At 40.0% G+C, this 14397-nt stretch overlaps 1 protein-coding gene across 1 annotated transcript in view; it reads right to left on the minus strand.

Moving 5' to 3' along the window:
- The window catches only part of vps37ba (VPS37B subunit of ESCRT-I a), a 37049-nt gene extending 34474 nt beyond the window's left edge, over positions 1 to 2575 (minus strand). Inside the window, exon 1 of the mRNA XM_043715783.2 lies at positions 2433 to 2575. Within this exon, the coding sequence (XP_043571718.1) occupies positions 2433 to 2531 (99 nt within the window). The 5' untranslated portion in view covers positions 2532 to 2575. The remainder of the gene's footprint in view (positions 1 to 2432) is intronic.
- Positions 2576 to 14397: the final 11822 nt, after the last annotated feature.

Genomic DNA, 14397 nt, shown 5'->3' on the forward strand with positions numbered 1-14397 from the left:
ATAATTTATTAAAAAAGTACTTACTTGTCAGAATCAAACCAAATCAGCTCAATGCTATAGTCCACAGGGACCTCTGCCCACTCTTGCAATATCAATAGGCTATAAAAGAACCCTTTTTGTTCTAAAATAGCTCTAGTTTTTGGATTTGAAAAACAAAACAAACAGAAGTTTTGCAAAACTACTTTTGTGAAAAGAAAAGCAATTTAACATTCTATAAATGTCTCATCACACTTCCCATTTCCCTTTGGGAAAGGAGACTTACATTTAGTATTCAAGACAAAAAAAAACAATGGTACAAGCTAATGCACTTGTCAAATCTCAACTTCAAGAATTCCATAATTCCTTCTGCCAACCTGATCTCTTCTCTTGTCACCATTAAACTGTGACTCCGGGTCCCTGCCTGACAATATCCCCCCCCCCCAAAATAACAAGTGGAGACATACTGTGAGCTTGAATACTCCAAAAGCTATTTCATAGTGATCATACGCTAACAAATATGTAATTTGTGGGGGATACAAAATTCAATCTCATGTTTAAAATACTGTTTTACTTTAAAACAGTAGAAAATAGCTTGCTTCAAATAGAAGCAAATTTTTATGTAGTAGATTTTAAGGGCAGCATTTGCTTAGAAACAAGTATTTTTCACTCAACCTTCTCATTCAGTTTCCAAGAGCACTACACACTTGAGTGTAATTTTCTCAAGAGCAACAACTGAACAAATCTCAAACATGAGTATGCTTGATGTTGCAGAAATTCACAAATAAAACCTCTCAAAAAAAAAACAAAACCTGAATATATACTACACGGTTGGGTACTGAGCTATCTAAATCAAGGTATTAATCTGGGGTGGGAGTGTCCAGAACAAGGGGGCATAGGTTTAGGATGAGTGGGGACAAGCGTGTCTGTGTGTGTCATGAGCTGCCGGAGGAAGTGATACTGGAGGCTGATACAAATACAACACTTAAAAGGCATCTGGACGGGTACGTGAATACGAATGGTTTAGCAGGATATGAGCCAAGTGCTGGTAAATGACACTAGATTAGGTTAGGATATCTGGTCAGCATGGACAAGTTGGACCAAAAGGGTTTGTTTCCATGCTGTACATCTCTATGACTCTATTCTTTTGGATATTTTCAAAGATACCATTATTTTCAGCCTTAAGCAAAAGCAGCTTTGTTTCCCATCAGAAATCTTTGTTGGGAGATGCACACAACATCAATCAGAGACACTGGCTAAACCAGTGGCTTCCAAATTTTTGTATGATTGACAGGCAGTATACAAATATTCACACCCAAAAATGTCCATTTTGGGCTCTGGAAGACAATCAGGATCATGAGACTTGGAAAACAAATGATCACATGCATCGACTGCACCTTATTTTTTTGATTCAGCTTACAAGTTTGGGGCACAACCTAACTGCTCAACATTTTAACCATTTCTGTTTTCAAATAAAAACATTTTTAAAGATAACTACATTTGTTATTAGAATTGATACAAAAAAAAAATGGCAATTCCAAACTGAAGACATTTGATGCGCTAAGTGCAGTGAAGGAAAAATCCATATTAACTTTCAGACTGAAATTGGACAAACACTTCTAGAGAAAGCACAGGATCATGGGTCTAGCTGGAACTGCTCTTGCAGCAGGCTGGCAGAGGCACAACATGCTGGATGATCTCCTCCTGGACTATAACTGTTCTAAGAGCAGACACATAGAAGTAGGAAAGTAAAGAAGGAAGTAGTGGAGGCTGGTACAATTACAACATTTAAAAGGCATCTGGATGGGTGTATGAATAGGAAGGGTTTACAGGGATATGGGTCAAGTGCTGGCAAATGGGACTAGATTAGGTTAGGATATCTGGTTGGTATGGATGATTTGGACTGAAGGGTCTGTTTCCGTGCTGTAAATTTCTTTACTCTATAAAGAGAGAGAGATCTGTGCAAAGTTCAGGTGAAAGCTCAGACTCCTTCTCGAGTTCCAGTCTCCTGATTGCAAGTCTCTCCTGATTGCAAGCCTAGTAACTTACAGTGGGTGTTTAAGGGTTTATAATAAAGAGGCAACACGTCTTGCAGCAGGGTCCCTGAGATTAGACGCTGGAAATGGGGTCTCCACAGCAGCAGCAGCAGCCTGGAGTACAGAACCATAACAGGGCTCCAGTGATTTCTATGTTTACACAGAGGAGCCTCAGCTCAGCCAGGCGTTTAAACGTCAGGGTTTCCATGGCTGGGGGGCCCAGCTCTGGGTGGGACCATGCCCACATCACAGGCTGCTGCTGCTGCTGCCCCCATCCCCTGTCCTGCCTTCACTCCATTGTTCCCTCTCCCTTTCACTCACACAGACAGGGAGGGAGGTAGACAACTTTCCCAACGCCGAACCACTCTCCTCCTCAATCCCGCTGAACACCCCCCACCAGCCAGCCCCGCAGAAACTCACCTCTTCCATCCCCTCCGCCATCTTATTCAGCTTCTCCTCATCCTCCAGCAGTTCGTTCAGCTCCTGCAGGCTCAGGGAGGAGAGATCCGGCAGCGACATGTTGCCTTCACTCACTCACTCCCGATGGCCGGCTCCTGAGGCGACCGAATCCCCAGACGGAAACCCCGCCCACGCAGCGTTGAAGGACAGCCCCCTTTGGCCAATAACATCCCAGTAACCACAACGGACCCGTCCCGAACTGTTGTCGGCGACTACCTGACACTATAATTGACAGCCTTATTATCCAATAGAACTAGGAGACTGAAGCTACGCCCGCCCAAAACCGAGGCTCCGCCCGAATCCCGCTGAATGACAGGCTCTCCGACCAACTGATACCGGTGAGCGATGTAGCCCCACCCCTATCTGAAATTGCCACCACTCACAAACGCCTCTCGAGTGACTGACAGACTCCTACACCTATAGGACACTGGATGAAGTCATCTACTCCTTGGTCCCAAGGTCCCTGCCACTCCTCAATAGTGTAACAAAAAACCAAGTGTACTATTTCTGAGGACAGGCTGCCTAAGAATATCCATGAGAAGCTCACCAGCTCCCACAACTGCCTTGACTAGACCTCCTCACACTTAATTTCCTTTCCATTCTCCTCATTTCTCTGTCTCCAATCATAATAAAAAGGGACAGGAGTAGGTTTGTTTGGTACTTCAAGCCTGTACCACCATTTACTAGGATCATGGCTCATGTAACTCTCCTCCCATTACTTTTTCTACCCTTTCCCCATAATCTTTGATTCCCCTACTGATCACAAATGTACCTGTCTCAGCATTAAAAGTATACAAGGACTCTACTCACAACGCTCTGTGTCAACGAATTCCAAAGACTCTCAATTCTCTGAGAAATGAAGCTTCTCATCTCAATCTGAAATTGGTGGCTCTTAATTCTGAGCCAATGCTGACTGTGCTAGACTCCCAAATTAGGGGAAACATCCTCTCAGCATTTATCTAGTCAAGCCCCATGGTTTCCTGAAGAAGGGCTTTTGCCCGAAACGTCGATTCTCCTGCTCCTCGGATGCTACCTGGCCTGCTGTGTTTTTCCAGCACCACATTTTTCAAGCCCCTTAAGAATCCTACATGGCTCAATGAGATCACCGCTCATTTTTCTGAACTTCCATGAGTAGAATCCCAATCTGTTAAGCTTTCGCTCATAAGACAATCGCTCCATACCAGGATCATCCTAGTGAATCTTCTCTGGACTGCATTCAATGAAATCATGCCTTTCTTTAAGTAAGGAGACCAAAATTGTTCACAATACTCCAGATGTGATCTCACCAGCACCTTGTATAGTTGCAGTAAGGCTTCCCCAATCTTATTCTCAAACACCCTTGAAATAAGAGCCAACATTCCATTAGCCTTCCTGATTGCCTGCTGCTCCTGTGTACTAGCCTTCTGTGTTTCATCCACAAGTGGCCCAAGTCCCTTTGTGTTCCAGCTTTCTGCAGCTTTTCTCCATTTAAATAATACTCTTGTTTTCCTCCCAAAATGAACTTAAGTATGTGGGCAAAAAATTGGTAAATGGTGTGTAATATTGATTAAACTATTGCTATTTCTCTGCAAACTGGTTGTATCCAACTCATAACTTGCCTTTCACCTATTTTTGTGTTATCTGAAAATTTATCTACAGTACATTCACTTCCTTCCTCCAAATAAATTTTTATTGCTGATCCCAGTAGAATCCCACTGGGTTACAGGTTCCCAGACTGAAAAAGAACCTCTTATCCCCATTTGCTGTTTCCTGCCCATTAGCCAATTCTCTATCCGTGCCTATATACTACCTCCAACTCCAGGTTCTCTTAGCTTATTACTTTTGTGAGGTACCTTATTGAACATCTTCCCAAAATCCCAATACAACACAACTACCGATTCGCCTTAATCCACTCTGTTTGAGACTTCCTATCTCCGTAGCTACTTCTTTTAGGATTCTAGAGTGCAAGCCATCAGGGCTAGGGGACTTATCTGCCTTTAGCCCATTATCTCATCTGTCCCAAATGTCACATCTGTTTTGATGGTACCAGCTTCCACCAGCCTCTGACACACCCTCATTTCTCCTCAATGGAAGATGCCCCATCACTGTGGTTGACAGGGTCTTCAGCTTTGTCTGACCTAAACCTGCACCACTGCCCTCATCCTTTTCCCTTCTTGCCTTAAAAGCTTAGGGTTCCCCTTGCTTGCATGTTCCACCCAGCTTTCAAAGTCTCAGCTTTCAAAGGAAGATTTATCTACAGTACATTCACTTCCTTCCTCCAAATAATTTTTTATTGCAAAAAGTTACAGTCCAGCACTGATCCCAGTAGAACCCCACTGGGTTACAGGTTCCCAGACTGAAAAAGAACCTCTTATCCCCATTTGCTGTTTCCTGCCCACTGTTTCTGCCACCTCCAGCACCACAAAGCAAATATTTCCCTTCCTTCCAGTGTCAGCATTCTACTGTTCCCTCTGTGACACCCTGCCTCCTCTTCCATCACTCCTAACATTTCCTCATTCCCCATGGAACCTTCTCCTGCAATCAAGAATCACCATGATTAAACAACTATGACATCAAAACAAATAGTTACAGGAGCTTTGCAAGTTAGGTAGCAGGTATTCACAACAATCATTTGTTTGTATTTGAGCAAGCAAGAAAGACTGAACTTACATTTACAATATAAATATTTGTTAGTGTGAAGGAGAAATTTAAATGCTGAAGGCACCAAAATAATGGTACATTTCTAGAAATGACCTTATATTTCCGAATGTCAAACTTCACCTGCCACAATTTATTTTTCATTCATTTAAATAGTATTCCTCAACAGCTTTCTGCTCTTATTAATTACCTTGGCACTTCAATTAATATCATGTGCAAAATTGGATATATGGCTCTCTATTCCTATATTGAACCTACTGATAAATATGATGAATATCTGAAGCTCCTGTACAGATCGCAGAGGGACATTACAATCTGCCAATTGGAGTCATAGCCATTATCATTGCAATCTGTCTCCTATCTCCAATTCTCTACCTATGTCAAAAGGCTGCCTTCAATTAAATGCACGTTCGTTTTTGAAAATAGTTTCTTATGTGGAACCTTGTCAATTGCCTTCATAAACATATAGACATTCCCTTATTGACTAAGATATACAATGTAGATATCTTTAACTGTAGTAGAATGCCCAATATGCTCAGTACTGGCAAGGCAAGCCTATATACCTTGTGTAGGACCTGACATCATGGTCTAGTTATTTCTTCATCTTGCTCTCTCCTTGAGTAAGTGCAATAGGACAAAAGGAAGAACTTAAGATGAATCCGCACTAAATTGTCTGAAAGATGAATAATCTCCAAACTTCCATGATGGGAGATGAACTAGCAATAAATTTAAGCAGTTTGCACCTACTGCTGCAACATATATTACAAAAAGGAGTCAAATAGGAGTTTCCATAACAGCACATGAGAAATTAGGATGCTGGAAAATAATAAAATTGAGCTACACCTTTAATCCTTTTAACTAGTCTGGAGCAAGATGTATGTGTTACAAAGTACTGGAAATACTTCCAGGAGTAATTTGACTATAGCTGTAGCAAATGAGTTAATCATACACTGTAACACACTCATTACTGCCCATTCACATTCATATATCACTAATCTTAATTCTGACACATAGTAATTGTATCCAAGGGATTCTTGGAGGATTGGGAAAGTTACAAATGAGAACAGATAGCACTGTGCAAAATTATTTCAGTGACATCATTTGAAGTAATCCACAACAATTCCTGCTAAAGATAGAATTTACATTATAAATTTTACCCTGTTATTTAATTAATCCTCTATCATAGCATAAATTAGTTTTGAGGGGAAAATCTCAAACAGCTGGAGCATGTAGTATAATGATCTTCATCTGATGTCTAACACTTTAATGACCATTTATATTAAACCGTCTTTTATAACATTGGGATAGTAGCATTAAAATAAAATCTATTTGTCTGTAGTTTTAATGGAGTAGATAACCTTTTATGTACCTTAAAGCAAAGGTGAAACAATTCCTCAAGATGTGGAGGTGCCGGGGTTGGACTGGGTGGACAAAGTCAGCAGTCGTGTGACACCAGGTTATAGTCCAACAGGTTTACTTGAAATCACATAAGCTTTGGGGTTGCATTCTGAAAGCTTGTGTGTGTATAAATAAACCGATTGGACTATAACCTGGTGTCGTGTGGCTTCTGGATTTCTCAAGATTCAGCCAAAATCACCTGGGGTAACTTCACTCATTCATCTTCATTTTGCTGAGCACTGCATTTTCCATCACCATGACCTTTCATAGAGTCATAGAGATGTACAGCATGGAAACAGACCCTTCGGTCCAACCCGTCCATGCCGACCAGATATCCCAACCCAATCTAGTCCCACCTGCCAGCACCCGGCCCATATCCCTCCAAACTCTTCCTATTCATATACCCATCCAAATGCCTCTTAAATGTTGCAATTGTACCAGCCTCCACCACATCCTCTGGCAGCTCATTCCATACACAAACCACCCTCTGTGTGAAAAAGTTGCCCCTTAGGTCTCTTTTATATCTTTCCCCTCTCACCCTCAACCTATGCCCTCTAGTTATGGACTCCCCAACCCCAGGAAAAAGACTTTGCCTATTTATCCTATCCATGCCCCTCATAATTTTGTAAACCTCTATAAGGTCACCCCTCAGCCTCCGACGCTCCAGGGAAAACAGCCCCAGTCTGTTCAGCCTCTCCCTGTAGCTCAGATCCTCCAACTCTGGCAACATCCTTGTAAATCTTTTCTGAACCCTTTCAAGTTTCACAACATCTTTCCAATAGGAAGGAGACCAGAATTGCACACAATATTCCAACAGTGGCCTGACCAGTGTCCTGTACAGCCGCAACATGACCTCCCAACTTCTGTACTCAATACTCTGACCAATAAAGGAAAACATACCAAACGCCTTCTTCACTATCCTATCTACCTGCAACTCCACTTTCAAAGAGCTATGAACCTGCACTCCAAGGTCCCTTTGTTCAGCAACACTCCCTAGGACCTTACCATTAAGTGTATAAGTCATGCTAAGATTTGCTTTCCCAAAATGCAGCACCTCACATTTATCTGAATTAAACTCCATCTGCCACTTCTCAGCCCATTGGCCCATCTGGTCCAGATCCTGTTGTAATCTGAGGTAACCCTCTTCGCTGTCCACTACACCTCCAATTTTGGTGTCATCTGTAAACTTACTAACTGTACCTCTTATGCTCGCATCCAAATCATTTATGTAAATGACAAACAGTAGAGGGCCAGCACCGATCCTTGTGGCACTCCACTGGTCACAGGCCTCCAGTCTGAAAAACAACCCTCCACCACTACCCTCTGTCTTCTGCCTGCGAGCCAGTTCTGTATCAAAATGGCTAGTTCTCCCTGTATTCCATGAGCATTTGATAACATAAACTAGAGACATCTTCTAAGTTCTCTGCATTTCTGAAGGAAGTCTTACTTTTAACGATTTTTCTTAAACCTTGCAAGGTGAATCATTCTTAATATATCAAACAAAATGCAGCTAAAATGAATAATCCGAACTCATAAGAGCTTGAATACAAACCTTTCTGCCATGTGTACAGCTCCGATACTCCATGCTAATCTCTGACACATTTCACCGCACTTGCAACCAACAGTTTTGAAGCAAAACAACTTCTGAAACATTCCTTTTCTGTGGATACTCAAGTTCTCACAGTGAGTGGGAGCTTATTTTGGGACTGTGGAATTTGATTGAAAATTCTATTATAACAATTTAATTTGGTAGGTCTTTTAATTAATTTTGCAGGCAGGTCTTTTTAAATATCAGGCCTTAACTCTACTTGGACCACGGAATTTTATTTACAGAGGAAAACGTTGATAATTTAGTTTTGAACAATTAATATTCACTTCTCCATTGTCCACGCTACTTATGTTCAAAAGTGCAGAAGATTTGGTTGATTATCAAGAAGGGAGCAGCATTTTCAATGGTGTTGGCTTTGTTTTAATTTAGTTTTTTAAAATTAGTATTTTGGTATTACTGCTTAACGTATATGTATATTCTGGCTTCAATTTATTTCCTTGTGCTCAGTTCTCCCACTAATGTGATCCATATGACTGAAATATGCTGAACTTCATAAAAAAGGGGAAAAGATGGCTACGTTCCTTGTTTCGCAGAAGGCTTTGATTAGTTCGAGCTTTTGGAACATTGTATGTTAATTGAGTGCTGAAATAATGCTCCAAATCCTTAGAGAGGAATCTTCCTAGTTTATAGTCAAGCTGAAACTATCCATAACTGCTCAAGTTGCTGGTTTTAATTTTCGATGTTTATTTCAAGCGAAATACGCAGCGTGTGGTGGATTTTACCAGTTAAGAAACATGAGTAGATACACTGATATACCTTCCTTCCTGTTTGCACCTTAAAAGGAAAGTTCCTGCTTCTCCACGCTGAACGAGTCGGTGTATATTTGAATGGGGGGGGAGGGGGCTGGGTGTGCTCACGGTGCAGTGTTTGCTTAAGATATTTTGATAACGTGTTGGACCTCATTATAATTCTGAAATTAATACTCATTAAAACTTTCTTCCTTTGTCTTTTGTACGCTGCGCTTTCTATATATGACATCATTGCAACAGCCCGGTTTACCTGGATGCACTTAACTCACTTCCTGGTGTCGGGGGGGGGGGGGGGGGGGAATATAATGAATTGCAGTATCGGATCAATGGAAAGGCTCTTAAAACCAAGGGTGAATGAAGAAACTTAGGGGTTGAATTCCGCCAAACGTAAATTCCTTCGGAGTGGGAACAGCTTTGAGAAAATTCTCAGTCACAATTTCCTTGAAGTATTAAAGCAAGTAGATGAAGCCAAAAGAAAAGTCAACAACAATGGGTTTTATAGAAAAAGCGATAGAGTTGCACAGTAAAACAAAAATGAAAAGAAAATCTACAAATCATTACATAGGCCACATCATTGGAGTGTTTTGTCCAGATTAGTGTTCTTTCTTTTTAAAATTAGGCCATTAAAAAAAAGTGCAGCATAAGTTTACAAGTCTTGCCAGGATGGGCGGTAGAGTGAGATTTGAGACACTGTACAAGGCTCATTTTCACTTGAGCAGAGAAAGCTACATGGGATTAGTAAAATAAAGATCCAGTCTTATCTCAGTTGAGCTCTCCTACTTCCAGTTTTGGAGGTTCTAAATTCAAGTCTTATTTTGGAGATCTAAGCATAGAATCTAGGCTGATACTTCCACAAATAAGTAGGGGAATGCTACCAGAGGTGCTGATTTTAGAAAGAACTAGCAAACTGAGGAAATGCCTGCTCTCTTGAATTTCAAAATACAATGGTCTAGCTAGTGATTATCCCACAATCAATATCACTAAAGAAATAGATTATCTGGTCATTATCTCTTTACTGATTGTGGGATCTTGCCATACAGAAATTGGCTCTTTTGTTTCCACACTTTAAAGCAATGGTGACAGTGGAAAGTACAAATTTGACCATAAAATGCCTAGTAACACCCTCAGAGTGTGAAATATTGTGTTTAAACAAAAGTTCTTACTTTTAAAATGGTAAAAGTTGGATGCGCCTACTGCGTTGCTCTGTAGCATCATTAGAAGTGTTGTAAAAACCCATTTATGTATGAGAATTAAAGATGCCCATGTAGATTTCACTTTAGCATTCAACTTACTTGCTTGAGTCAATACAGTTGAACTGCTTGACACTGTGTTGAACATTATATTCTTACACAGTTGGTTTTTCTTTTTTCAATGATAATCACATTATTTTTATGTGATTGTCACTCTCTAAAGGATTTAGATTCTAGATTAGAGTGGTGCTGGAAAAACACAGCAGTTCAGGCAGCATCCACTCTAATCTCGACTCTGGTTTCCAGCATCTGCAGTCATTGTTTTTACCTAAAGGATTCAGATTCCAATGTGAGCTAGTCTGTTTAGGAAAAACTTCCCAAAAAGTGATAGTAACCATGTTAAATGATATTCAAAAATTGTTAAACATACAAAAATAAGTTAGTAATCAAACATCTTTTAAACCAATCCAATAAGATATTTCACATTTTGACTTTGTAATTTTTTAGATAATTAGATAAGTCAAAATGAACAATTACTGGAAATATGATGTCAAAAATGAACAATAGCATATTTTTCTACAATAATGTAAAACAAAGAATTGTGGATGCTGAAGATCTGAAACAAAAACAGAATCTGCTCGAGGATCTCAGCAGATCCGACAGCATCTGTGGAGAAAAAGCAGAGTTAATGTTTCAAGTCCAGTGACTCCTGGAGTTCTGAAGGAGAGCCACTGGACTTGAAACATAAACTCTGCTTCCTCTTCACAGATGCCTCCTAACTGGCTGAGTTCCTGTAGCAATTTATATTTTCCTGCAAGTTTGGCTTTTTTAAAAATGCTTATGAAACACATCAGAATAAAGGAAGGCAAAGCTGTCACATGAATATTGGATAAAAGTCGGTCAGTTTTATCACAAATGAATTGAAATTACTGGTGGGAGATTCCTGTGGCCAGTGTATACCTACCACACTGAATATGTGCTTCAGGTTTAAGTGTCCTCTGTCTGTATGCTTTGTTAGTTGTGCAGTTTGTGCTGATATCCTCGTAGTTGAAGGCACTATAAGCTTTAACTCATGTGGAAAAAAGAAGCAAAGCCCAGTCTGGCTAAAGTGATTAAATTGGGATAGCAGTTGAGGCCATACAATTGACAGGTAATCACCCTTAAAATTGTAGCTCCATCTGCCTCCATCTGGTTGAGATCAGACTCAGAGGAGAAAGTGAGGACGACAGATGCTGGAAATCAGAGCTGAAAATGTGTTGCTGGAAAAGCGCAGCAGGTCAGGCAGCATCCAAGGAGCAGAAGAATCGACGTTTCGTGAGAAGGGCTCATGCCCGAAACGTCGATTCTCCTGCTCCTTGGATGCTGCCTGACCTGCTGCGCTTTTCCAGCAACACATGTTCAGCTGAGATCAGACTCAACTGTGTTGTTGCTCGTGGTTGGAAAATCCAATGGAATTCACTTTATGAGCTATGATATGAAGAAAACCTACCAAGGTGATCTACCAGCAAGCTGACAGAATCCATCAAATTATTCTCATCAGCCAAAGACAGCTGCTGAAGGCACACTGACATGAGATTCTGCTTTCTTAATAAATGCCTGACAATGTTGCATGTGATTACTATAAGCATCTTAAATGAAATAAGCTGTGTTAATCCTCCTTCTACTTGTAGTGTATTGATACCATCAAACAGTCTATATTTTCACGCTGTATTTGCATAAGGGAAAACTATTTGAGGAAGAAAATGTCACTTGAAAAGGTGAGATAATGCTGGGTTGGAGGAGCTAGGATGAAACATAAACACTGACAGAAACCAGTTGGGCTGAATGTTTCTGTGTCGTAAATATTGTAAAATTCCATGAAAATTATCCTATTAAATATTTATTAACAGTTATTCAGTGCAAACGAGCTTGACTATTTTAATATCTTTCAGCCCCACCTTGTGATAATAAGCTGCATTACACCCAGAATTCTCCATAAATATATTACAGTCTATTAATGTTGTTCAGAAGGAAGCCAAATGAGATGAAAGTAATGAGGTGACCTAAATGATTAAAGTTCCCTGAGTCCAAAGCATAAATAGAATAATATTAGAAAGTGAAGTTAAAGAAACCACAACAAAGAAGGAATTCCTTCTTTTGAGTATGATGTGGAGGAACCAGTGCTGTACTGGGTTACACAAAGTTAAAAATCACACAACACCAGGTTATAGTTCAAGTTTTGGAAGCACAACTTCCTGATGAAGGAGCAGTGCTCCAAAAGCCAGAGCTTCCAAATAAACCTGTTGGACTATAACCTGGTGTTGTGTGATTTTTAACTTCTTTCAAGTACTTTGTTAAACAATCTGTGAGTATATAAATCCACACTCTGTCCCTTATGGTTTAGTGATCACAGTATGGATGTTGCACTTTTCTATGTAAAATATACATCATTTCAACGCCTGATTGTTCAAACCATGAAATCCAGACAAAAAGGCATAGGAAATCTTATCAATATTAAAAAAAGGCAAGACAATTGAATAGAAAATACAACTAGTTCAATTTAGGAAACCTGGTGAGCATGGCTGAGTTGGGCTGAAGGGCCTGTTTCCATGCTATATGATTCTGTCTAAAAATATTCTTTGTTCTGGCTACCTCTTTATGTTTGCATTGAATTGAAGATTTACTGAGGATTTTCAATTGGCAATTTGGTTTGTAATAACAATTTGCATTTATGTAACACCGTTAATATAGAAAATGTAAGTACACGTCTGTCCACCATTTCAATAACAAAAATCTTGCAGGACACCCCAACATGCTGTATACCCAAAGAAGTACTTTTAAAGGGTCATCGCTGTTATAGTGTAGGAAACATGGTATCCAATATGTGCATGGTCACGCAAAGAGCATTGTGATAATAAGCAGATAATCTATTCTTTTCACAGCAGTGTTTGTTGAGGGACAAACATTAACCAAATCACTGGAGACAGATCCCCTGATCTTATTTGAATGATTGCCAAAGAACCTTTGCATCTACCCAAGAGAGCTGATGCGGCCTCAGTTTGCCATCTTACATGAACGATACAGCTTAGCTCGATGAACAGCCCAGAATCCATCATCATACAGTTAAATGTGGCTATAACCACCATTCTAAATTACAACTGAACTGCTACATTTTGTCAAAAGAAAGTACACCTTGCTGTAGCCCGGTTTGGACCTTGACGAAACCAAACCACCCCCACCCTCCACTCACCATGGGGAAAAGCTATTATTATTTAATAAAGTCTGTTGACTTTGTTTCTCTGGGAGTTCTGCTGATCTCTTGCTGAAATTTTAATGGGCAATTGGAAGAATTCCTAAAGTATTGTTTGCCTCAGCTCTGCTGTTTGACAAGGTATGCCAATGTGTTACTTAACATCATTGGTACCTTTCACCTAACCTGTCCCTTCCCTGTCTTCTAGCAGTTCCAGTAGATCATTGATTACAGTCCTTGCAATGGCTAAAATCCTAAGAGTTAGCAAAAAATCTCACCTTGAAAAAGGATATTCCAACTATTTCAGTGTCACCTCTTCACTACCATCTGTTTGATTTGGCTGATACATACTGCCTTAATACAGCAACGAGTTCTCTCTTAATTACCCGATCAGACATGCAAATTGTTCTTGAGCTCATTCGACTACCCTACAATAATTTTCATAGTCTGGGTAAGTGGAATGTTGTAATGCAGTCCTGATAGTTATACCTCAACTATATAATTACTGACAGAGCAAAAGCTTTATACAATAGCCAGTTTCTAGGCGTAGGTCCTAGAATCTTTATTATTGAATTTAATCAGGCTGATGTTCCACTTCCCAAAGCTCACTTCACCTATGATAATGTCATGGCTGCAGGTTCCATAAGGCATCTGTATTCCTTGTTATAAAAATGAGCAGAGAAAGCATGATCTGGCAGCATCCTGTTTTTTACATTTTTCAATGAACACTTACATGGATGAGTAAGCAAGTTATTGTACAAGAAGGGAGTGCTTCGTCCTTCTTATTTCACCCCAGTTCTAATGCAGAAACTTTTACTGGATGAACCTGTCTAACACAATTCCAGGGAGTTCCTGTAGTAGTATAAATCTGGAAGGTAATTACAGGCGAATTGAAGCCAAGGACCGTAATCAGCAGCTTTGAGTATTACTGCAGAAATCTGAGGGGTGATTAATGTGTCCTTGGTTCTACCTGATGTTACTGGTTATCCTATCTTCTGGGTATATGTTACGTATGGATTCGGGACAAAAATGTAATTTGAAGCAAACCTATCTATTCAATTTAATTATTTAAGGAATTGATGACTAAGGAGGTAATTTAGACTTTGAACAATAT

Source organism: Chiloscyllium plagiosum, unplaced genomic scaffold (assembly GCF_037043375.1).
Source record: "Chiloscyllium plagiosum isolate Xiang-an unplaced genomic scaffold, Cpla_swu_hap1 HiC_scaffold_24, whole genome shotgun sequence".
Taxonomy (NCBI): domain Eukaryota; kingdom Metazoa; phylum Chordata; class Chondrichthyes; order Orectolobiformes; family Hemiscylliidae; genus Chiloscyllium; species Chiloscyllium plagiosum.